Source organism: Aspergillus sydowii, assembly GCF_001890705.1.
Source record: "Aspergillus sydowii CBS 593.65 unplaced genomic scaffold ASPSYscaffold_1, whole genome shotgun sequence".
Lineage (NCBI taxonomy): Eukaryota > Fungi > Ascomycota > Eurotiomycetes > Eurotiales > Aspergillaceae > Aspergillus > Aspergillus sydowii.
In genome coordinates, this window is record NW_024467859.1 from 3,533,134 (window position 1) to 3,555,035 (window position 21,902).

Genomic DNA, 21,902 nt, shown 5'->3' on the forward strand with positions numbered 1-21,902 from the left:
TCGACGTGCATCTATCACCGACAGATTTCCCCTCTCTCCCAGGTGTCTATAGTGAAATTGCACCGCCCAGATACGCTACTCCGCATAACAGTCTGCATTAACTAAAATGGGGGAGTGTGGTCATCCTTCCAGCACCACCCCGTTTCCGCAGCGTCCGATCATTATCCTCGGCGCAGGGATTATAGGATGTGCGGCCGCTAGGCAGCTTCTTCTCGATGGCTTTTCTGTTATCCTAGTAGCAGAATACCTACCGGGAGACCAGAGCATATTCTACGCTTCCGCCTGGGCCGGAGCTGCATGGCATGCAGCAGGTGGGATTAGTCCCGAGCAACGCTATCTCCAAGCCGTCTGCTACCGGCATCTATTGAAGATGGCGCGAGACGAGCCTGGTTCTGGCGTTTCCATTGTTGATTCCAGAGAATACCTGGAACAACCTCCGTCCGAGAACTCTTCGGCCTGGGGTAGGACTGTACTTCCCAAGGTAAGAACCTCTCGACTTTGTACTATACTTCTCTAATCACAGCCACAGTTTCGCGACTTGATTCCAGGTGAACTTCCTTCGAATTTCAACTGCGGGTGGGCATACGAAACCGTGGTTACAGATCCAACCAGACACATGCCACATCTTCGAGAGAAGATTATATCCCTTGGAGGACAGTTCGTTCGAAAGCGAGTTGAATCGTTAGAGGAGCTTTACACGCTGTTCCCCGAGTCGAGAATTTTCATCAATGCTAGCGGTATCGGCAGCAAGACGCTTCGTGATGTCCAGGATGATAAATGCTTCGCCGAGCGTGGTCAAAATGTGTTCTATCGTACGAACAACTGTCATACGTTATACTTCCGTAACGGAAAGCAGTACACATACATCATTCCACGTCCATTATCCCAAGGCGTGATCTTAGGAGGGGTCAAACAAAGGGGGAATTTGTAAGTTGCCAATTGCACATACCTTGCACAAGTGCTTACCGCAACAGGTCACCCGAAGTAGACATGGAAATTGCCCGGGATGAAATCTCCCGTGCGCATCATCTTGCCCCTGAGATTGTTCCCGCAAATCCTCCCGAGGAGTCCCTCAGTTACATTGTCGGCATCCGTCCTTCTCGAGAAGGAGGTTTCAGGCTCGACTCCGAAAAAGTTGGAACCCGCGTTATCTTATCAGCTTATGGATTTGGGGGTGGAGGGTATGCTTTCTCGTACGGGATTGCTGATGCTCTAGTGAGAATGGTTGAAAATGCAGAAAGAGAGCATGTCATCCTTTGATAACTTGCCATTGTCCGCACTACGACATCACATCCTGTGCTAGTCGACTACCTTTTACATTCGTTTATCCGAAATTCCTCTTGTGCCCATCCATCCTCAGCAGCTGCGTGTGCTCCCCGGCGCTAAGGCTGAAACGCAAACCCTATTTGATCAAACAAGTATTATGACTTACGACGCCATGACATTGAGAATGATTCATTCCTCAGCTTTTCTCTTCGTCCCTGTCATATTTCCTGGACCAAACATTGTGTCTAACTTTCTCTGGCCTTTTTCTTGTTTCTCGACTTTAACCTTCTCAGAAACAGGCGGCAGGCCCTGAACACGCAACTTGGCATCTTCAAGTAGCTCAACTTCTCGCTCCCGCTGTTTCTTGATGGTGGGAACAGACCAAGAGTTCGAATCGGCAGACTTATACGCCAACTTATATTTTGACCCCTCAAGAGCAGTCTCATATGTGTTGGCATCTATTTTCTTAACATGCTAAATGGCTGTGAGAAACAATGCCACTCAAGATATACCCGCAATACTATGAACACGAGGCGGCAAAGCCAGCGGGAAGACGCATACCTGATGCCCAACAATAAGCCAATGATACTCTGTTCCCACAGGCGCTCCACTCCCCTTTGGCGCATTCCTGGCGCGTCTCTTGTTAGTCCTATAATCGATTCTCCACAAATCCGGCTCTTCTTTCGTCTCCTTCCAAACACCCGGGTCATAGTTCCAAGTGTGCGAGCCCCCAACTGCCATGCCAGAGTAATATTGCCCCTTGTACGACTTCATTGCGTTATATCCGCCAGCATACCCGTGCTTCTCTGCTGGTCCCGTCTCGCCAATGGTATGCTCCGTTTCTTCGGGCATTTCCTCGTCTGTCTCGGGTGGTGGCTCGGGCATTTGGGTTTCCTCTGGTGTCAATGGCTCTGTAGGCAGATCTGCAGGCTGATTTGAAACTTTGATGTTGTCGTGATCTAGGTTATCATCGTGGTATCGGGAAGTGGGTTTTTGGTCCGGGGATGAGGGGGAGTTTGGTTTCTGGGATGCTGATTTAGGGGCTCTCGTTCTGCGTTTCGGCGGCATCTTAACTTATTATTTTGTAGTGGCCTCAAATAGATTGTTTGGCATATTTAGAAATAAAAAGGCATCCGAGTTCGTCTGGTAATGTTGAAGTGGGCGCGAAGACAGCTGCACATGAGCTGCTGAATAGCGTCATTATGATCTATACTTAGCCTATCCAATCATCACCCGTTTCCATAGGTATTCACATGCTGCTTCGAACTACACGGTATTTGTCCCTCTAGGAACCGTCTACCAGACTTCTGCTGAACACTGGTTAGATCGATCTGTCATTGGGTTGAGAATACGTCAGATTCAGGGCGAATTAGTCCCACAGTGAATATATACATAGCTACTACGGGTAATTTTCAAGCAACCAACAACCACCATTGTCATCATCGTAAGGTCAAATGTCCAGTTTAGCTAATAATAAGGATCTAACAAACAAATTCACTCTAAGTATGAAACAGGGACGTTGTACAAGCCCACCGAGGCGCACCTACAGACCAGGGACATGGAAGTCACAAACCACCGCCTTCCCTAAAAGCAGGTATGTGAGGGATCACAGGATCAACACCTCAGGCACGAAGGAAGTTGGCGGCGATGTGATCTAATTTTCCATTCAGAATCAAGGCTGAGCCCGTCACAGCCTTGTTTCGACCCCAGAGGGGCACTGTCGTTTCATGGGGCTAAATCGTGCATGAAGCATTTTTCTTATATTCTTTCCCTTCCCTCTCCTTATATTTACTCTCTCTTTTTTTTTTTTTTTGTTTCTCTCTCTCTTTACGGCCCTGCTACCCCTCGTTAAGAATAGCGTCGTAGTCCCTCATCCCGCCAAGCGCCCCATTCCGGCTTGAGCCTCACCAGGCCAGTCCAGCCCAGGCCAAATATTTGACGCTGCCACGCCGCCCTTGCGCGCGAGTCTCCTGATTCCGTTTCCGCAAACCTTCTCTGCCCGACGGATCCTTCAATCATCCTTATCGTCGAGGTGGCAGCATGTCGGAAGAACCCCAGGTCCTGTCCATCCAGGACCGCATCCGGGCCCTGAAACAGGCACAGACTGGACAAGGTTCTGAAGGCACGGGATCGCCGTCGCTCGGAAGTCAGCCAACCGCTTTCGCTCTCCGTTCTGCCTCATCGCAGTCGAACGGTAGCAATAATAACAACAACAACAATAATAATAACAGCACTGTTCCAATCCAGCCTCCGCCGTATAGCAAGGAGCCGCCGCCACCTGTTCCGAGGATTTCACACGCTGGTGTAACTCCGAGCGATGTCACGACGGGGGCTGCCAGGCAGCAGCCAAAAAGACCCCCACCGTTACCGGCTCGCAAAAGCTCGAGCCAACAACTTGCTGCACCGTCGCTGCCACCGCGGCGGCCCTCTGTTGATTCTGTTGCGTCTGATGCATCGCGGTCGACTAATACATCTACGAGTGCGCTATCGGCGTCCACCACTACGACGGGGAGACCGAGCTCGAAGCCTACAACGCCCGGATCGGTGGTGAAGGCGCCGCCATGGGGTGCAACAGAACTGCCCCCGTTGCCTCCGAAGCGACAGAATACCCAGCCGGCGGTCTCGTCAACGGTGTCGCGACCAAAGCCTAAGACCGTGGCGAGTAGTAACGGACGATTACCAGTACCACCGCCGCGACCGAGTCTCCCTGCCCGTCGGTCTTCGAATCAGAGTGCCTCGACGGTCTCGACGGAAAGTAGTATCACGTCGTCGCAGTCGCGGCAACCACCACAGCTCCCTCGGAGAAATACGCGCGATAAGTCGCCTGGCCCGCTGGCTTGTGAGGATACAAATCCGCCGCCACAGCCAAAGCGGCTCCCGCCGCCTCTCCCGTCCGGTAATGCGTTGGATAAGATTCGGGGATCGGGATTCGGAGGCCTCAGCAAAAAGGTACAGGATATTAATGGAACGAGCTCTCCGGCTCAAGATGCCGGATCGGCGGGTACACCACCGCCAGTACCAGTGGGCTCCCGTCCAGATCTCTCTGCGATAATGGCGACCAAGCCGCGGGTTGCGGCATCTAATGGCGCAGTAACCAACGGCGCGCCTCCTCCTGCTGCAATAGTCGCGGCAGCATGCATGATATGCCGTGACTTCACAGCGCCGGACACGCATGCTGCGCGGTATCCGAGACAGACACTCCCCACTCAGGACATTGGGTGGCTTGCTAGGGAGCTCACGGCGCCATTCCTCTCTGCTACCGACAAGGCACGGGCCATCTTTACATGGCTACACCATAATATAGACTACGATACAGTGTCTTTTTACAACAACTGCGTAAAACCGTCTACACCTAGCAGTACCCTTGCGTCTGGACTGGCTGTATGCGAGGGCTACGCTGGTCTGTTTGCCGCGCTCGCAAAGGAAGCAGGATTGGAGGCCAGGGTGGTCTCTGGACATGGCAAAGGTGCCGGGTATGAATCTCCAGCACCTGGTGCCCCTCTGCCGCCCTTCTCACCCTCGGGACACGCCTGGAACGTTGTGCGAATCGACAATGGACACTGGAAACTGATAGACCCGTGCTGGGGTGCGGGCCACACAACGGGGCCGAACATGCCGTACGTGCGCAGTTTCAACCCGAGCATGTTCACCATGACAAACGATGAGTTCGGCCTTAAACATTTCCCTCAAGACAAGGCCCATCTTTACCGCGATGATGGCCGGCGCGAAATCAGCTGGGAAGAATATATCCTGGGAGACCCGAATTCACCACTCTGCGCGGAGCAACCGAGGACTTTTAGCGACGCGAAGAAGCACAGTATTGGCGAGCGGTCGTTCCGGCCGGCCAGCCAGAAGATCTCGATCCGCCAGACTGGGCCGCTGCGGTTCCAGTTTAACCTGTTTTGCGAGCACTGGTCGCTGCAAAGGCACAGTCGTGCGAAGCCCGGATTATTCTTGCTGATGATTCACGGGGTGGATGGGCGAAAGGACGAACGCCTCCCGTTCGCACATTGGCGACCGTCAGGATCAGACGGGGGCGGGGATGTGTGGTATGTAGACGTGGCAGATGCAAGGGCTTTGGGGGCGCCGGGCCAAAAGGTGCAGCTGGCGGTGCTCACTAAACTGGGGCAGCGAGAGGACGCTCGTGGGGTGACGGTGGAGGAGTACCAGCGACAGGTTGGGAAGGTGGGGATGGCGTGGGCGTACATTGCAGAATGGGAGCTCGTGGTCTGAGTCTGACTTGTTAATTTGTTACCCACCTGGAGACGGAGATTTCCGACCACGCTTCTCCAGATTTTTGTTCTTTTGTTTATACCCGACCGCACCTATATCATACCGTAGCCTTGTAATGTTAATGATGAGATGAACATGAAATCCAAAAAACAATCCAAGAAACCAAATCCAAAACCATACAAGACAAGCAGGGTCAAGCAAAAGCCCCCGTCGCGCTAAACTGGAGGCACAGGACACTGACGGGAGTGGCTGCGGTCACGGGCCCTGACTCGCTGGTCACTGGTCGGTTAAAAGGGGCCCGGGAATTCAATCTCGCCAAAGGATCAAACCACGGCTTCTCTCTCCTTGGCGCTCGCATGCCGTCCCGAAGCCGAGGACAGTGGAAATGCGACATTCTGGTGACGAGTTGAGGCCGATAGTAAGGATTCTATACTCGGGATAGGGCCAGAGTAGGCATTCCAGATGCCAGAGTCGAGAACATGAGCAAACAGGCAGTGGTGTGTGCAGTGTGCACAGGACTGCCGATCCCTCTGGCAGCGCGAATCCGGCGTTGGGACTTGGGAGGCAGTGGGCACTTGGTGTCGCCTCGGCCTGCATCACACAATCTGCCCTTCCAGGGAATCCCCGTCAAATCAACCGAGAAATTCCCGTCATTTTTTCGGCATCGGCCAATGGTTTCCCACGGCGTTGTGGCCACTCCGAGCTGGGTTGCATTCGATCCCCACGGAGTCCCGCATCTCCTGAGCCCGCCAACCCTGGGACGCCAATATCCGAAACCTGGAGATTCGCCGATTCTCCGTTTGGCTTTGGGATTTGGAGTCTCAGGTCTCACGAGTCAGAACTCGGAAGTTGGGATGCCGCACGGTTGGATTTGTATCCTCAATCCTGTGTATGCACCTCGCTTACTCCCAAGCATGTTGTGCAGCTGGTGGGCCGCCATGCCACTGCTTTCGGCCATTCAGTGCCATGTCCGCATTGACCACGCCGCAACCGATAATTTTTTATTGACAACCTAACTGGGGTCGGGGCAAGTTTAGAGCGAGGACAGAGTTTTCGCCTGTCATCTGTTTGAGATTCGGGGGGCTCTGGGGTTGCATCTCTGGCCCACTCTTTCCCTCTCTTTTCCCTAGGGCTTCAGTTGTCCGTCTCGGCGTCCTATTTAATTAGGCCTTCCCCCTGCGGAAGTTGAGGCTGCTTTTTCTTTTTCTTCTGCTTTTTTCTCTTCCCCATTTTGCTTCCCCGGTTGTCATTCTCCTATTGCCTCGCCATGGCTATTGGCAACATCTACTTCATCGCGGCCATCGCCGTCATTGGCGGTGGTCTCTTCGGTTTTGATATCTCGTCTATGTCCGCCATCATCAGCTCAAGAGCCTACTTATGTTACTTCCACCAAGGGCCCATTGAGTTCGATGAGGATGGCCTGCAAAAGTGCAATGGGCCCTCCGCCGATGTCCAGGGCGGTATTACCGCTGCTATGCCTGGTGGTTCCTGGCTTGGAGCTTTGGTTTCGGGTTTCCTTTCTGATATATTCGGTCGTCGGACTTCCATCATGATTGGATCTGTTATCTGGTTAGTGACTACCCAAGGATCTCGGGGTATATGGACCCGAGTTAATCGCTTTCCATGGGTTGTCTAACTTCAACTAGGTGCATCGGTTCTATCATCGTTTGCGCTTCCCAGAACATCCCCATGCTTGTCGTTGGTCGTATCATCAACGGGTTTAGCGTTGGTATCTGTTCTGCACAGGTCCCCGTGTACATCACCGAGTTGGCTCCTCCCACCAAGCGCGGTCGTTTAGTCGGTCTCCAGCAGTGGGCCATCACCTGGGGTATCTTGATCATGTTCTACATCTCATACGGAACCAGCTACATCAATGGAGCTGCTGCATTCCGCATTCCTTGGGGTCTACAAATGATCCCCGCCATACTGCTATTCATCGGAATGATCTTCCTGCCCGAATCACCCCGTTGGTTGGCCCGCAAGGACCGATGGGAGGACTGTCTCGCTGTCTTGACACTTGTACATGGCAAGGGTGACCCGAATTCACCATTTGTACTGCGTGAGTACGAGGAAATCAAGGGAATGTGCGAGTTTGAGCGCCAGAACGCGGACGTCTCCTACCTCGAACTCATGAAACCCAGCATGATTAACCGCACTCACATCGGTATTTTTACTCAAATCTGGTCGCAGCTAACTGGCATGAACGTCATGATGTATTACATTGTCTACTGCTTTGCAATGGCCGGTCTGGAGGGCGATAATCTGCTGGTATCGTCCAGCATTCAGTATATCATCAATGTGGTCATGACAATCCCCGCAATCATTTGGGTCGACAAGTGGGGTCGCAGACCCACTTTAATGATTGGCGCTCTCGGCATGCTCGCTTTCCTATTCGCCAACGCCGGCCTCATGGCCAACTATGGCCATGCAGCACCGCCGGGTGGTCTGGATGGTATTGAGGCTCAATCCTGGATCATCCGTGGCCCACCATCCAAGGCTGTCATTGCCTGCACTTACCTCTTCGTCGCTTCCTATGCCATCACTTGGGGCCCTGTCTCCTGGGTGTACCCTCCTGAGCTCTTCCCGCTTCGCGTGCGTGGCAAGGCCAATGCGCTCTGTACCTCTTCCAACTGGGCCTTCAACTTTGCCCTCAGTTACTTCGTCCCTCCAGCATTTGTCAATGTCCAGTGGAGAGTTTATATTATTTTCGGTGTCTTTTGCACATCTATGTTCCTGCACGTCTTTTTCATGTTCCCTGAGACTGCCGGAAAGACGCTTGAAGATGTAGAGGGCATTTTCACAAACCCTAACGGGATCCCTTACATTGGTGTTCCTGCTTGGAAAACCAAGAACGAGCGCAGCCGTGCTGCCATGCTCGAGCAGACTGGATACGACGGGGATGAGGAGAAGAGAGTTGAGTCCACTGCGCACTACGAAGCCCCAACCACGCTGTCTCCCCAGTAGAATGCAAGTCTTATTCTATTGGAGGCTTGATGTTTTGGAAACACAAGATATTTTGCTTTTCGGTGCCCTCTTCTGCGTTTCCACGTTTTCTCGTGATATATATTTTGGTTATTTCGGAGGCTACGGCCTCCCAAGACGATTCTTAAGAAGACCCGCGGATTAACGTTATAATCAGGTTGAAAGATGTAATGATAACTACTTCGCTACTCTATTACCTTCGTTTTGTATCTCTTCTTTCCTTTTCGTAACATTTCGTTAAGATAAGCACACCCTGCCAAAAATCCGATTGGCCTCTTTGGGGTGCGCTACACCATAACCCAATGGAAGCCCTAAATCCCCCAACAGCTATTGAGGTATCCACGGGATCAGGGCCTCCATGTTGTGAGGTACGGTCAGAGACTGCCGTCACACAGCGCACGAGAATTCGTCGGGAATGTGCCTGTCATCATTTCTGGATCTATGTATGATGGATGCATGGAAGGCAACCCGCCCTCTTCGAGAATAGTATGACCTGGTTTCACTTTTCGAACCATGGTCGTTTTCTTTTCTCCGGAAATTGTGCATCAAGTCAAATATGCGGCGGCCGGTTGTAGGTTGATATGTAGGGAGTCCGAAGCAGGCAGTCGCTTCCTGAATATCTCGCTCACGTAATTCACTTCAGGTGTATGTGCGTACGTAAATAAGAGCTCACCAAACATATGTCTGGGATTTACCGTGTTCGGCATCTGGTCTTTGCGGGTCTGGTAATCGGTGTTCGTGGGGTTGATATCCACATTCTCGATCTGCAGTTAGTCGTGATCCACCGCAGCCCTATGTAGCTATCAACAGGTATTAACAAGATCGCGATGAGCAGCTTTTGGATAAATCGTAGGCCCCATAGTTTCTTTGTTGTAATTAGGGTATGGCAGTAAGGAATAACATCGAGTGTTTGATGGTTTCCAGTCTTTTGTAGTACCGCGCGAAGATTTTGCATGTATACTTTTCGATGCTCGGGTAGGACTTGTTGAATTCCGGCTGTGACGTGGGACCGCTTAGGGTAGGTAGTGTTTTCAATACTCTGGATACTGAATGGAAGTAATGGATGGCATCTGTGTGCGATTTGATGTTCGTTAGTTGAGGTCGAGTGACCTTGCAATAATGATATGAGCCATGCATGCCTCTAAGATATGACCCCGGACAGCTGCAAAACACCAATATTGGGAGGGCTTTTTTAAGTCCACTATATTCTATACAGAGGAGAAGCGGTCAGACCAGATAGATGACAGTTCGAAATTATGGGTGAGGAATTGCAGGCGGTTCCACGGCGAAGGTTGAGACAAGACAAGGGAGGCCTTCGTTGGGACAGACGAAGAGATTGTGACTGGGGTTCAACGAATTTTGAAAAAGAATAATACTGGTTCGGCCGAGCGAAGCCAATGTTTCGTGTACCCTCCTGTGAGATGTCAAGTTGGCCCCTGTGCATTGCTGCGTCTATCCTCGTTGCCGCGTGAGCGCATGTTGAGCATTCTTATGTCTGTCTGGAGAAAGTGGCACAGGTGCTAGAAGTGAAGTCTCGACTTCCTCCTATCATAACTAACTTGAAGTACCAAGGGTAGATGGAGATGATGAAGAAATCATGAAATTTCCATCGAGTGCACGACCAGGGGGGCAACCGGAGTCTAACTTTCAGTCAAAGACCGCCAGCCTCGTCGACCCCTATATCAACAGCCGACGAATTCCGTTCTTGGCTGAATAGGAAAGTAACCTTACCCTGTTTAGTCAATCCAGCTCCTTTCGGTCTGCGGTACTTGGCGTGGGCGACGAAAAGTGACGCCGAATAGGACCCTGGTTCCTGCTCTTAGTATAGTAATTGGGCATCCGTGGCTCCCAGGCTGTTGTTACGTTAAAGCCCGTGGCAACATTATATTGGGACCCCAGGCTACCGGCGGTATTTGAAAGCAGCGAGGAGTACAATTGGACGTCGACAACTGACATAATTTACCTAAACTCCTCCCCGGTTGTCGAAAAAGCCAACCGCACTGACTGCCCTTGCCCTATGGGTCTATCAGCTCGCCAGTCCATGAAGAGAAGCCCGGTGTCATGATCGGTGAAGTTATGTAGGGAAAACAAGGAATAGTTTCCATGGCTTGACCCGCATGGGATGTGTTATACGACGTATACGGTAGTACCAGTTCCCTCGGCACGGCACGGACCCCACAGCTTGACCGAACCAGGTCAATGACGCTGAAGCTGATATCTTCCTTTTTGAAGGCAGACATTCGGTATCTGCTTCTCCACTAATGGGTGTGGCGCCTGCTCAGTGTCGGGGGCTTCTCGGGAATCAGAACACGGGAAATGAAGTTGAAGAGCCAGGCCGATCAACAAGTTGCGGCCTCTTCGGAGCTAGTCTTGGGTATTTGGATGTGTACAAGGCTCGGCAACTGTTGACCTGCGCCCCCGGTTACGTCTGATTGAAATGTGTATATCGTGAAAGTGAGCCGAAGATGAACCGAGTTCGAAAGCCGTGTCCATAAGGCCTTACAAGGCTACCCCATATACCGTGTTAGAAAATGTGGCACAACTTACTGTCAGCCTCGCTTTTTATGCTTCCCCATGATCAATCCTGAGGTTCCTTTGCTTTGCTGCGTAGTTGGATTCTATCACGCCACCTCCCTGGCGAAAAAGCGAAATGACTGGGTTGGAAAATACCACGGCTCTCTCCTCGAAGCCCGGTGGTTGAGAGAATTGACGCCCAAGGATAATTTGCCCCACACCGATGTCTGAAACTGAGGCGTTCTACGAGGAGAGGTTGACACTCGGGTCGGTGACGTTGGATCAACGGAGGCCCTGCCATTTCCTTGCTCTCGTGGTATCCCCCTGCCGCGCCAACATACATGCATCTTCTGCGGAGTACATGTCAGGGATATTCCACAGCATTCTGCAGTGCTCCGGAGGTCGCGTATAATTCCCAAAGCTTTAGTTGGTCGATAAACAAAACCCGCCGTAATGGCGTCACAGGTTGGAGATTCTGCGAATCTCATTCTCACCTCAAGGTCATGATAACTGCACAGATTCGGGCTTGGCGACGGCTCACCTAGGTGTAGCGTCGCCCGCCATCATGCTTGCTTTTCTTGTCGTCTGTTGAGGCAGTGTTTATTTTCCCATGGGGTAATCTATCCCGTCTTCTTTGTTGGCCTCGGCCTTCCTCCGTTATCTCTGTTTATTCTTCCATTCTCTCACTTGTCCGACATCAATAAAGGTATAATCGATGTTTTTTCACTAGCATATTAATTGCTTTTCAAGAGAAATAGGAGACGGTCGAGTATGTGCTGTAAAACGTCAATCGTCTGTCGTGTGGAGGGCTCGCAGCGGAGGAAATCTCCCCCAGTGGACAGACCCCAGACTCCAAACAGCCCCCGGGCAGCCCCCCGGGGAAAGACGAGGATCGGCGGCCTTGCTGAATCTCTGGGGCCAATCCAGACGAGATGATGACGAAAAGAAGCCACACGATACCTCGCTGGGATTCGCTGGGTGTTGATGATAGCGTGGCACACTTTGCTGAAAGCGGGCTAGAGCGGAAGGTGGACTGGAGACGGCTTGGAGATGGCCTGCCGCCTGGAGACAGAAGGGAAACTTTCCCCGGATTTCGCGTGGTCTCTCCGCACTTTCGGCTATTGAGTCGGGGGTGCTCCGTTCATTGGCTGTGTCGATCCACTACTCACAAATTACCCATTTGGGTAGGACGGGGCGGACCACTCACTTTGGGGGACGATTTGCAGCATCCCACTGTTTGGGGGTCCAGCATTGCATATATATACGGCGCTGCGGGCAGCGAGGTTGGATGTTGTTGCGGTATGTCCGTCCTCATCAACGGTTCAACCTACTATTCGATTCCAACCTTTCCTCTTACCAACCCTTTTGCTTTTACTTTCCTTAAAAGACTGGTTCTTTCCTAATTCGCAACCATGGCGAACGACGACTTTGAGAAGAGGGAGAGCATTGACGATATGGACATGAAGGCAGGAGACCATATCGAGTCCGTCGACAAGGCCGCCGCTGTTGAAGCCACAGTCGCTGCCGACGTTGATGACATCCCTATTAGTCCTTACGTCTGGATGGTGGCCCTCTCTGCCTCAATTGCTGGTATGCTCTTCGGGTATGATACTGGTATCATTTCGGCCGTCCTAGTTTATATCAAAGATGCCCTTGGGGGCCGCCACCTTACAAGCTCCGAAAAGGAACTTATCACATCTCTCTGCTCTGGAGGCGCCTTTTTTGGTGCGATTTTTGCTGGAAACACCGCTGATAGGGTACGTTCTATCCCCCTTCAGCATAGCGAAGCCGTATTCTGACAATATTACGAGTGGGGTCGTAAAACCGCAATTTACCTGGGTAGCGTCCTTTTCGTAATTGGTGCAGTTCTCCAGGGCGCTGCATACACGATTGCGCAGATGGCTGTAGGCCGTGTCATTGTTGGATTCGGTGTGGGCTCGGCCGCCATGATTGTACCTCTTTACGTCGCAGAAATCGCCCCGTCCAAGGCCCGCGGACGCCTTATCGGTTTGAACAATGTGTCGATTACCGGAGGCCAGGTCATCGCTTATGCCATCGGCGCTGCCTTTGCTAGTGTGCCGCATGGATGGCGGGTTATGGTCGGTCTCGGTGGCCTGCCTCCCATTATCATGGCTGGTCTGATGCCGTTCTGCCCCGAATCTCCTCGCCATCTTGTTTATAAAGGACGAATCGAGGAGGCTCGTGCAGTCCTGCGCAAACTGTATAATGGTGCCACTGATGTTCAAATTGAGGCCGTACTTGCTTCTATCGAGGCTGGATGTGAGGAAGCACGCGCCATTAGCGGAGATGAGGGAGGTTGGGCAAAAATTGTACGGATGCATACTGTCCCCAGCAACTTCCGAGCCCTCCTCTGTGCTTGCGGCTTGATGGTCCTCTCGCAAATCTCTGGATTCAACACCCTGATGTACTACTCTTCCACTATCTTTTCTCTGGTCGGTTTCACCAGCCCGACAGCTGTCGGTCTTGTGGTTGCGGGGACCAATTTCATAATGACGTTTGTCAACATGGTCCTGGTTGATCGTCTTGGCCGTCGACGCCTGCTTCTATCCACTGTTTGGGGAATGTCTACTGGCTTGATAGCCGTTTCAGTGGCCTTCAGCTTCATCCATGTCGACGTCAATGCGACTGACATCGCACCCCAAAAGGTGACCGCACCCGCGATTGTGGTATTGGTATTTATTATCTGGTTCGTGATATTCTACGGCGTATCTGTCGGCAACACGGCCTGGATGAGTGCAGACTTTTTCCCTCTGGAAGTGCGAGCCATGGGAACGATGTGGATGACTTGTTCATCCTGGGCGAGTAACGTCATTGTTTCTAGCACTTTCCTGTCAATGACCAATGCCATGACCATGGCTGGTACGTTTGGCTTCTACGCGGGGATCTGCGGTGTTAGTTATATCTTGATCTATTTCTTCTACCCAGAAGTCTCGGGACTGGTCTTGGAGGAGATCAAGGAGGTGTTTGAACATGGTTTCGGCGTGAGATACGCCAGGAACCTCAGGAAAGAGCGGAAGCATGTTATCGGAGAAAGGCTGAGGGCTAAAAAGGAGTCCAAACCTGCTGCTGAGTGATGTGTTTTTGAACTGATGCTTTTAGATTCATACGCCATTCATATACCTTAGAATAAAGAATAAATGTAAGTTACAATATAGAAGAATGGAAGGAGTCTCACTCTTGATTGATTCAGCTCGTCCATTGTCGGCAGACCTGTAGCTGGCGCAGTTTGTTCATGATTAGTGGTCGATGAAATCATATACCCACACAACGTGAAACGCGCTTGTATAATCAGCTTATGCGGAGAATGATCGACTAGTATAGGCGGCTTTTGAGAGAGGCGCCATAAATCGGAAATGCCACTCCGAGACGGCTATCAAGCAATTTCATCGGAGTCGGGAGGCCGATAGTTCTTTGTATGCGGAGAAATCTGGCCTGCCCATGGGGTATTTCGGAGTACGTACATAGGTGCTGAGGAACGAGTTCCGAAATAGAATCATTGGCAATCCTCGGAATATTCAAGTAAAGCAATAGCCGTCACCGGGATGGAAATTCCATGTCGACTTCTACGCCTAGTCGTGTAAACTAACGAAGAGTTAGGGTGATACTGGTTTGCAATAACTCAGGGTCTGTAGATTACTTGCCTTGACTACCGTCTCATTGAAATAGTGCTTTTGGAGTGATGTCCTTTATCTCCAATCTGCCTTTCCCAGGTCATAAGATGCAAACTCGGAGCTTGAAGTCTCGTCTCCGTTGATCGCTCTGATGGCCAGGATAAAAGTCGAGCAATTCGAAGGGGAAATCTGAGCAAAGAATAGAAGAAGGGAGCAAAACAATTGGTTGTGTTTATAAAGGTAAGTGATCACTTGAAGCCTCAATCGGTGTTGGTTCATTCGGCCAAAAGAAATCAGAGACGGCCTCAACGGCTTCCAGACTAACATGCTATTTCTTCCATAGCATCCGTTTACCACGTATACTCTACAACACTCGCGCACATCTGAGATTTAGCAAGCAGTGTCCTATTCAATCTTTCCGACCACCGCAGACGCCGTCAGCCCACCATGTTGTCATGAATTCATATTTGGACCTGCACTCGGCCAAATTATTCCAGTTGCAGGCGATGGATACGTGAATTAGTGGATATGCGCAACAAACGAAGTGTCTTTCGGTATTTGAGAGGCGCTATCTCAAAGCTATTCGGAGCGATCGGGACGACGATATCTTCAAGCGAAAACCACATATGTGGATGGAAACGGGAGGAGGCCACAGCCGAACCGCTTCAGATGAGATATTTATTACTTTTGTGCCGTAGCCGCTCGCTCCAGTCGACATGGGTTGGATTCGCTGCAGGGGTCAAATCCTACTACCTCTATCCAAAATCTAAATCTCAATGTCGACCATCATACTGGATCGACAGGAGCAAATTCGCTGGCCGCAGCAAGGTCATACAGGGGGAACTGAATTGGGATTGGTGGCCGGGTGAACTACCACCATCTCCGAGTGCCAGATTCCTTCCTCCACCCATGCGTACCCGGTGAGTATACTAGCGAGTTCGGTAGTACCGGGACAAGGAAACACGCAACTATTGCACACTGAACGGCGCATACCGCAAACTGCGGCCAGTAATCGACATCGGATTAGCCAGCTAAATCCCGTAATGACGGGGATAACAAGACGAAGTTTCAACGAGTTTGCAATTTACGCAGTCAACTTTTTTTACACTTCAGTCGGTTGAGTGGAGTGGCCTTCCATCTCGCAGTGGTCTCTCACCCGTTGCCTTTGCTGAAAATAGGGTTATTTAGTGTATCAGACTAAGCTCCGACGGTAGATGTCACGATTCGCGAAAGTAAACGAGCTTTAGATTTCTTTCCTTCTCTAGAATTGACAACATCGACCACGAGGAATAGGCCGAAGCCGTATTGGCAAGAGTTCGCAATGTTGTCCTCTTTCGTATATTGCCTCCAGACAAAAGGCCCATTCTTCAGTGCAGTCAGCACGGTAGCGAAGCTCTTCGGACAAAATTCATCCGAGTTGTTCGGCGGATTGCTTGAATGGACTAAGGATAGCGCGATGGGTCCTGGACAGCGACGGCGATCTGGGCAAGATAGGAGGGCGGTGACTGGACCGCGAGTCGATGCAGAAAGATGAATGTGGGGGAGGCAGTGGAGTGGGCGCGATGGTGCCAAGTGCCACAGCCAGAAGCCAACGTGATCCGGCGAGAAAAAAAGATGAACCCCTGGATTCCTTTTCTCTCAGCTTGACATCAGCGCCACTGTACGACCCCAGACGTCCCTCCTTTTATTGTCGCTCTTCGATTCGTGTCTGTCCATATTTCGAATTCTTCTTTTCTCTTCTTGTTGGTGTATTATTGCTCTCGTCTTCTCTCGCACTTCTTCCCCTCCGCGCTGCCGACTCCAGCTTGCCTCGGTTCGAGCGCCGTCCATACGCCACGTACTCCGAGCCGTTGAGGGACGCCGTTTTTCCGAATATAATTTCCATTGGGAGAACATATTACCCGTCATTCTTCTGCGGAAAACACCTCTCGCATTACATTATCATGGGCCGCGCGCGCAAGTCGAGCAACCTTGGCGCTGACATTCGGGGGGACACTAGCGCTCCGGCGATGTCTACCATGAACGAGGTCAGCCCAGTTGATGCAAAGCCACCGCAATGGGACAATGTATGAGCGCTACGGGAATTCCATCGACACTATCTCTCTTGTCAGAAGCTTACCTGCTCCCAGGTCGTTCAATCCACATCGGAGAAGTCGTCCAAGCCGCATTCGAAGCGTCGCAGAAGCCGATCATATCTCCGCAGCTTCAAGGATTTATGCCTTAAGCATACCTGGGTGCTTCCACTGGTTATAATGGCGGTTCTCCTTCTAGCGTATGCGGTCAACCCAACGACGTCGAATCCGATGCACTCCGCCATCTTCCTCTCTTATCCCGAGCCTCCGAAAACTCCTGGCGGTCCGATTATGTACGGTAAAGGTCCGAAGGATATTGCTTTCTGCTGCTTTTACACGGTCGTTCTCTCTTTCACGCGTGAGTTTCTGATGCAGCGCATGATCCGTCCTCTGGCCGCATTCTGTGGAATCCGCGGAAAGGGTAAAACGGCCCGGTTCATGGAGCAAGTGTATACCGCCATCTATTTTGCCATCTTCGGTCCCTTCGGTCTTTACGTTATGAGCCGCACCAACATCTGGTACTTTAATACAACTGCCATGTTCGAAGGGTTTCCCCATCGGTCACACGAAGGTCTTTTCAAGGCCTATTACCTGCTCCAGGCCAGTTACTGGGCGCAGCAAGCTATCGTTCTCCTTCTGCAGTTGGAGAAGCCACGAAAGGACTTCAAGGAGCTCGTTGGACACCACATTATCACTCTCGCCCTTATTGCGCTGAGCTACAGGTTCCACTTCACATACATCGGTCTTGCTGTCTATATCACTCATGACGTGTCGGATTTCTTCCTCGCGGTACGTCCATCTACCTGGCATTCCCTTATTCGTGCTCAATACTCCGGGGGACTTGCGCTAATCATGCATCTAGACCTCCAAAACACTCAACTACATCGACGCTTACATCACTGCTCCGTACTTCGGGTTTTTCGTTTTCGTCTGGATCTATCTTCGCCATGTACTAAACCTCAAATTCCTTTGGGCTGTTCTTACCGAGTTCCGAACTGTTGGACCCTTCGAGTTGAATTGGGAAACCCAGCAGTACAAGTGCTGGATCAGTCAGTACATTACGTTTGCCCTGCTTGCCAGCTTGCAAGCTGTGAACGCTTTCTGGCTGTTCCTGATCTTGCGTATCCTCAAGAACTACCTCTTCACTTCAGTCAAGAAGGATGAGCGTAGTGATGATGAAGATGAGGAGGAGGAAGAGGAGCTCAACCAGGCAGCCAGCAGCTCCGCGGCTGTTGCTACTGGTACCGAGCAGGCGTCCCTGACGGCACGCTCGGTCAATGCGGAGAAAAAGACACCGCAGGTCATGGTCAACGGGCAGCCAGTCAAACGGTAATGCCGCAAATCTGCCCAATAATGGGCCCTGGCTCCCACCGCGCATTTATTCAGGATTGGTTGACTGCATATAAGGACATTCGCTCATGCGAGCGTACCAACCAGGAGTTGCTGATATAATGTCGCTTTAAAGCGCCACTACGGACATCATTTGTCCCTGCCACTAGAGTTTATTGCATGTGCTGGTCGTTGTTATCAAACTCGGCGTGCACTTTTTTACTTCTTCCTTGTACCATCTTTGGTTTGTATTGCGCCAGAAAAGGCGCACTTAAATGGATATAGCGATGATTCATGAAGAAGCATTTAGGTGGAATTAGGTAGCTACTAGATTAGGTACCTATTACCGTTTCTTAATAATACTAATGTTAATGTCAAAGCCTGCCGACTACGGGTCTAGTATTTCCCAAACCCATGCCATCGTAGTGGCCATCGTGCTGGACAGAGTCTTCGAGGGAGATCCAGACACCCCAGCCATTACCCGCAAACCGCTGCGTTAAGCCATCATAATTAAAGAATATTTTCAAGATCGAAGACTAAGCTCGAAAGCAAAGTCAAATGGCTCCGTCTTGCACCGATACTGCTCGAACGGCTGCGGTCCCACGCTCGCTGACCCCAGACCGTGGTTATCATAGTCCAACCAAAGCACCGTCATGTCTAGTGGCTTCAAGTCAAACGGGTGCTTCGCATTGTTCAAGTCGATCGGCATGTATCTAGAGGCCGTGAAGCTGAAATAGGCATCGCCGCTCTCCTCTGCACGACGCGCATCAAGAGTTACTCCGCCATCCTTGTTCGAAACCTGCAACCACCGCAGGTCCTCACGGTTACCGTTTTCCTGCGGGTAGTCGTAGTACGTGAATAGTTCTTCGACGGTTGCGGAGTATTCGCCGAAGCGGCATGCCTCCTTTGAGTCCTTGTAGTTTTCACCAGGCCCGCGCCCGAACCAGGCCACTGAGCTGAAATCGGAGGGGAGGACGGTCATCAGGCCGATACGGGGCACAACGTCGGGGGTGTTTTTGCCGACGAACTCGCCGGAGGCGTGAACATGCAGAGAAGGTTCGTCGGATTTAGTGCTGATGGTGTAAACGAGGTCCGCTTCGACGCCCCATTCCAGAACCTTGGGTGCGACGCGGACCTTGAAGTGCACGATGAGTTCGTTGTTGGAGTTTGTCCAGGTCACGTCGCGGACTTGTGTTGTCATAGTCCCGACCCAAGTCTCTTCCCACTCCGCCTCGTTACCGGATTGGCCTTCATCGTTTTGAGTCATTGCGCGGTAGAAGGAGAGTTCTGGCCCGCGCTGGAAGAGATTCACGCCATTGGCTTCCCATGTGACGTTCCCTTGGAGGAGATCGAATCCAAAGGTTGATTGCCCAGCTGTGACCTTGAGCTTGGCTCTATCCTGCTCTACTTCTATTCCGGACTGGCGAGTGATAACGGGTGCTGTAGAGCGCTTGGTAGCTGAGGAAGAACCCGAGAGGTGCAGCTGGTCCCAGGCAACAACATGGCCCTTATCTGCCCATACCTTGTCCTCCTTTAGCTTGAACTCGACAGTAAGCCAGGCTTCCTGTGAGAGCGTTCCAGGGTCCAGCGGTAACTCCACCGTTCGGTTTTCTCCAGCTGGAACACGGGGTAGTTCCAGCTTCTGAGAGTCTGTAGTCTTGCCATCCTGGACTACATGCCACGAGGCATCCAGGCCACTGAGATCAACAAAGTCGTAGTGGTTCGTCACGATCATCTTTGTCGAGTCTTCAGTCAGATTAACTGAGACAGGCTGGATGATCTTTGCGTATTGCAGCAGACTGGGCATCGGGGTATGGTCTGAGAGTGTCAGACCATCCATGACGAAGTCTGCGTCGTTGGGTTCATCTCCGAAATCACCACCGTACGCATAGTATTCGAGATCACCCTCCTTTTTCAACAAGCCGTGGTTGTTCCATTCCCAGACGAGGCCTCCTTGAGAAAGCGGGTGTGTCCGGAATAGCGTAATGTATTCCTTTAATCCACCGGGTCCGTTACCCATGGCGCTATCCATGATATCAGTCATTTGCTGGACAACGACAAACAGGGGGTACTCACTGTGCAAATTCGCACAAAATTAGGGCTTTATCCGTGTGGTTTGCCATGTGTTCCAGCATCTCGTCCGGTGAAGCGTACATTTTGCTGTAGATATCCGCCGATTCAGCTTTTCGATCCTGTTCGTAGTGCACAATTCGTGACGAGTCCCTGTTCTTGATCCACTTGTACATGGCAGCCTGGTTACGGCCGTAGAAGCACTCATTCCCGAGAGACCAGATGATGATCGAGGCATGATTCTTGTAGCGTTCGATAAGCTGTTTCGCCCTGTCAAGATACGCGTCTTCCCATTCGGGGTTATCAGAGGTCCACGATGCAGCTTGTTCTTCGGTCTCTTCAATGCTTCCAAAGCCATGACACTCGAGGTCCGCTTCAGATATCACGTAGAAGCCCAGTTCGTCGGCAACGTCAAAGAATGACGGGTGGTGAGGCTGGTGGGCGGTGCGAATCGTGTTGATGTTAGATTGCTTCATTCGGATTAAGTCTGCGCGCATGTCCTCGTATCGAACTGTTCGACCTGACAGTGAACTGTGCTCGTGGCGATTTACGCCGTAGATAATGATGGGTTGGCCATTCACAAGAAAGTTGGAACCGCTTATTTCGACCCGGCGGAATCCAACTTTTTGGCTAATTGTGCGGCCATTGAACTCGATCAAAACAGTATACAGGTTTGGTGTCTCTGCAGACCAAAGGTGAAAGTCTTCGCCCTTGATCTTCTTTGAGTAGCCACTAGATGAAGAGCCGGACCATTGGTCAAGCACATCTCCACTAGGGGTCAAGACCTTGATGTTCAGCTCCCCATGCTCACCCTGGACAGTAAAGTTTGCCTTCAGTGTGCCGCTAGTAAAGCCGTCGTCAATCTCAGGTCTGATAAAGTAATCCGTGATCGACGAGCGGGTGAACGGTATCAGGTATACATCTCTGAAGATGCCGGAAAGCCACCATTGGTCCTGGTCCTCGATGTATGAACCGTCAGACCACTGGTAAACCCGCGTAGCAAGCGTATTGGTCTTGTTTGATGAGAGGTAATCCGTAATATCAAATTCAGTAGGGTTGCGGCTGCCTTGGCTGTATCCAACCTCCTCGCCGTTGACCCAAACATGAAATGCGCTGTCCACACCCTCGTACCGGAGACGAATTTGCTGACCATCCCAGTCGGCAGGGACCTCAAACTCGCGCCAGTATGAGCCCGTGGGATTCACGTACGAGACATTAGGCGGGGTTACAGGGAAGGGATAGTCAATATTGACATATTGCGGCCGCCCATAACCCTGCATTTGCCATTGACCAGGGACTTCGATATCATCCCAATCAGTGACGTTGGCTGTGTCCCAGATTGGGGCCTCGAAGGGCGATGCATCGTAATGAAACTTCCAGGTACCATTGAGGCTGTGAAAGTAACTTTGTTCGCGGTTGAACGTAAGGGCTGCGTCCTCATTAGGGTACGAGTAGAAGTGTGCCCGAGGAGGTTCAGTGTTGCGGTGCAGTACATTGAGATTAGTCCAGTCAGGCAGGAAGCCTGGCCAAACCGATGCCGCAGAAAGCGAGGCCATTTTCCTCTGACTTGAACTAGGTGGTCACTGCTTCTCGCATCGTTTAATTCTCAGGGCTAACCCATGAGTTATATATTGCACTTGCACGGACATACTCCGTAGTGCCGTGCCACCGGTCTTGCCAAGAATAAGGTCGGCGGCGGTTCTCCTCCCTTGCCGATCCCATTATACAAACAGCCTTGCATTCCGGATAACGCGGAGTGGGAGTGGACCGGGCTGCTTGGAGGTAGCATTTGCCAAGAGAGGAG

At 51.4% G+C, this 21,902-nt stretch overlaps 8 protein-coding genes across 8 annotated transcripts; 6 read left to right on the plus strand and 2 right to left on the minus strand.

Moving 5' to 3' along the window:
* Window positions 1-106: 106 nt before the first annotated feature.
* ASPSYDRAFT_54077 (FAD-dependent oxidoreductase) lies at window positions 107-1,260 on the plus strand (the record flags this gene model as incomplete). The annotated part of the gene is made up of 3 exons (XM_040848791.1): window positions 107-481; window positions 530-927; window positions 975-1,260. The coding sequence occupies 3 exons, from the start codon at window positions 107-109 to the stop codon at window positions 1,258-1,260; spliced, it is 1,059 nt and encodes a 352-aa protein (XP_040708410.1).
* Window positions 1,261-1,455: 195 nt separating this feature from the next.
* ASPSYDRAFT_26595 (uncharacterized protein) lies at window positions 1,456-2,334 on the minus strand (the record flags this gene model as incomplete). The annotated part of the gene is made up of 2 exons (XM_040844296.1): window positions 1,456-1,740; window positions 1,828-2,334. The coding sequence occupies 2 exons, from the start codon at window positions 2,332-2,334 to the stop codon at window positions 1,456-1,458; spliced, it is 792 nt and encodes a 263-aa protein (XP_040708411.1).
* A 972-nt stretch (window positions 2,335-3,306) lies between these two features.
* Window positions 3,307-5,493, plus strand: ASPSYDRAFT_125009 (uncharacterized protein; the record flags this gene model as incomplete). The annotated part of the gene is made up of 2 exons (XM_040840447.1): window positions 3,307-4,169; window positions 4,239-5,493. Coding segments are annotated over 2 exons (2,118 nt in total), but the record flags the coding sequence as incomplete, so codon positions are not given.
* Window positions 5,494-6,766: 1,273 nt separating this feature from the next.
* ASPSYDRAFT_141655 (sugar porter family MFS transporter) lies at window positions 6,767-8,463 on the plus strand (the record flags this gene model as incomplete). Its single annotated transcript, XM_040841171.1, has 2 exons — window positions 6,767-7,068; window positions 7,146-8,463. 2 exons carry the CDS (start codon window positions 6,767-6,769, stop codon window positions 8,461-8,463), a joined length of 1,620 nt encoding a protein of 539 aa, XP_040708413.1.
* Window positions 8,464-11,705: 3,242 nt separating this feature from the next.
* Window positions 11,706-12,645, plus strand: ASPSYDRAFT_335191 (uncharacterized protein). The gene has a single exon (XM_040845107.1). It carries the CDS (start codon window positions 11,928-11,930, stop codon window positions 12,396-12,398), a length of 471 nt encoding a protein of 156 aa, XP_040708414.1. The 5' UTR covers window positions 11,706-11,927; the 3' UTR covers window positions 12,399-12,645.
* Window positions 12,450-14,090, plus strand: ASPSYDRAFT_142626 (uncharacterized protein; the record flags this gene model as incomplete). The annotated part of the gene is made up of 2 exons (XM_040841261.1): window positions 12,450-12,752; window positions 12,807-14,090. 2 exons carry the CDS (start codon window positions 12,450-12,452, stop codon window positions 14,088-14,090), a joined length of 1,587 nt encoding a protein of 528 aa, XP_040708415.1.
* Window positions 14,091-16,570: 2,480 nt separating this feature from the next.
* ASPSYDRAFT_26599 (TLC domain-containing protein) lies at window positions 16,571-18,032 on the plus strand (the record flags this gene model as incomplete). Its single annotated transcript, XM_040844297.1, has 3 exons — window positions 16,571-16,693; window positions 16,757-17,488; window positions 17,562-18,032. 3 exons carry the CDS (start codon window positions 16,571-16,573, stop codon window positions 18,030-18,032), a joined length of 1,326 nt encoding a protein of 441 aa, XP_040708416.1.
* A 519-nt stretch (window positions 18,033-18,551) lies between these two features.
* Window positions 18,552-21,654, minus strand: ASPSYDRAFT_140015 (uncharacterized protein; the record flags this gene model as incomplete). The annotated part of the gene is made up of 2 exons (XM_040841002.1): window positions 18,552-20,052; window positions 20,105-21,654. The coding sequence occupies 2 exons, from the start codon at window positions 21,652-21,654 to the stop codon at window positions 18,552-18,554; spliced, it is 3,051 nt and encodes a 1,016-aa protein (XP_040708417.1).
* Window positions 21,655-21,902: the final 248 nt, after the last annotated feature.

Bases quoted from the DNA above. Each gene is read 5' to 3' on its own strand.
- ASPSYDRAFT_335191 (XM_040845107.1), top strand. From the start codon at position 11,928: ATGATGACGAAAAGAAGCCACACGATACCTCGCTGGGATTCGCTGGGT.